Source organism: Poecilia formosa, unplaced genomic scaffold (assembly GCF_000485575.1).
Source record: "Poecilia formosa unplaced genomic scaffold, Poecilia_formosa-5.1.2 Scaffold724, whole genome shotgun sequence".
Taxonomy (NCBI): domain Eukaryota; kingdom Metazoa; phylum Chordata; class Actinopteri; order Cyprinodontiformes; family Poeciliidae; genus Poecilia; species Poecilia formosa.
In genome coordinates this window covers 16850-18525 of record NW_006800663.1, presented here as the reverse complement: position 1 = coordinate 18525, position 1676 = coordinate 16850, and the positions used below count along the sequence as shown (strand labels likewise).

General features: G+C 48.8%; 1 protein-coding gene across 1 annotated transcript in view; it reads left to right on the top strand.

The window, feature by feature from the left end:
- Positions 1 to 1501, top strand: part of LOC103131157 (zinc finger protein OZF-like) — a 13417-nt gene extending 11916 nt beyond the window's left edge. Inside the window, exon 2 of the mRNA XM_007542743.2 lies at positions 136 to 1501. Within this exon, the coding sequence (XP_007542805.1) occupies positions 136 to 1346 (1211 nt within the window). The 3' untranslated portion in view covers positions 1347 to 1501. The remainder of the gene's footprint in view (positions 1 to 135) is intronic.
- Positions 1502 to 1676: the final 175 nt, after the last annotated feature.

The following is a 1676-nucleotide window of genomic DNA, read 5'->3' as shown; positions in this document are numbered from 1 at the left end:
AAGAACGACCAAGATCTGGTCTGGCTGTGAATTCTTTGAAGTAGGCTAAGATAGTATTAGTGGCTACATTCAGGCTATCACCCTCAGTTTCTTCATTAATGTTAAAAATAATGATCTTATCCATTTTCCCTGCAGACCTTTCTCAGTATCTCCTCCAAAAGCAAGAGGAGATTCCTGCTGAGCTGCAGACCAGGAACCGGAAGATGGATCCCAACATGGACCTAAAAGAACCAGAAGGTTCGGAGGTAAAAGAGAACCAGGAAGCACCGGAAACTTTCCAGATTAAAGAGGAACAAAATGAACCAGAAGCTCCACAGGTTAAAAAGGAGCATGAAGAGCTCTGCTCCAATCTGGAGGAAGAGAACCTGGTTCTGATGCCGATGGTGGGTTCCTCTCATGAAGAAAGTTTGAACACTGAACCAGAGCCGGACCAGGACCAGCTTCAGCCTGACGGTGAACCAGAAAGACCAGATCAGAATGAAAACTGGACTAAAGACTCTGGATCATCTAGAAATGCAGAAATGAAACTGAAAAATAATCAGAGCACAGCTGATGAGAAGTTGTCTCTGAAATGTGACGTTTGTGGAAAATTATTCTCCAGAGCTTCTAATTTACATTCTCATTCCAGAGTCCACACTGGAGAAAAACCGTATTCCTGTAAAGTCTGCAAGAAAACATTCCGAGACAAGTATAACATGCTGAGCCACATGAGGACGCACACGGACGAGAAACCGTTTTCCTGTAAAACCTGCGGCCGAAATTTCCGCTTTAGAAGCAGCTTCACGGTCCACATGAGGACCCACACAGGGGAGAGGCCATACTTCTGCCAGACCTGCGGAAAAATGTTTCCCGAGCTGCAATCACTCAAGAAGCACATGATGATCCACACCGGTGAGAAACCGCATTCCTGTAGAACCTGCGAGAGAGGCTTCAGCAACCGCAGCCACCTGGTGCGCCACATGCAGGTTCACTCTGCAGACCGGCCGTACCAATGTCAAACCTGCGGCAAAGGCTACGGCTACAGCAGCCATTTCCGCAGGCACATGATGAGCCACACAGGTGAGAGACCGTTCGCCTGCACCACATGCGGCTTGCGCTTCATGCGCAGCAGCAACCTGACCCGGCACATGAGGAACCACTCCGAAGACAGGCCGCACTTCTGCAAAACCTGCGGTAAGACGTTCCCCCTGCGGTCGGCACTGTCCAAGCACATGCTGATCCACACGTGCGCCAGGCCTCACGCATGCAACACGTGTGGCAAACGATTCAGAAAAACGTCTGAACTGAGGCGCCACTTGAGGACTCACATGGCTTCAAAGCATCTATTGGAAGGAATCAATCGGTGATCAGCTCCTGCTCCGGCTGCAGACCCGGTTCAGCTCATCAGGTCTGCATGCAGGACTTCAACTAAGAGTTTCAGAGACATTTTATTTTGAAAGTCAGGATTTTCTGTGCCAGCATAATGGATGTTATTATTAAAGACGCTTCATCGTTTTTCTACCGTTTGAAATTATAAAAAATAAGGGAAGTTACATAATCGGCGCGTCGCCCCCTCCAGACGGGGTTTTGGCGCCCCCTCTGGTGCTGCGCCCCTATGCGTTGCATACGCTGCATACCCACTTTTTGCGCCTCTGTCTGTGTAGATGGATATTGATGTATAGATGGACAGTAAAGTG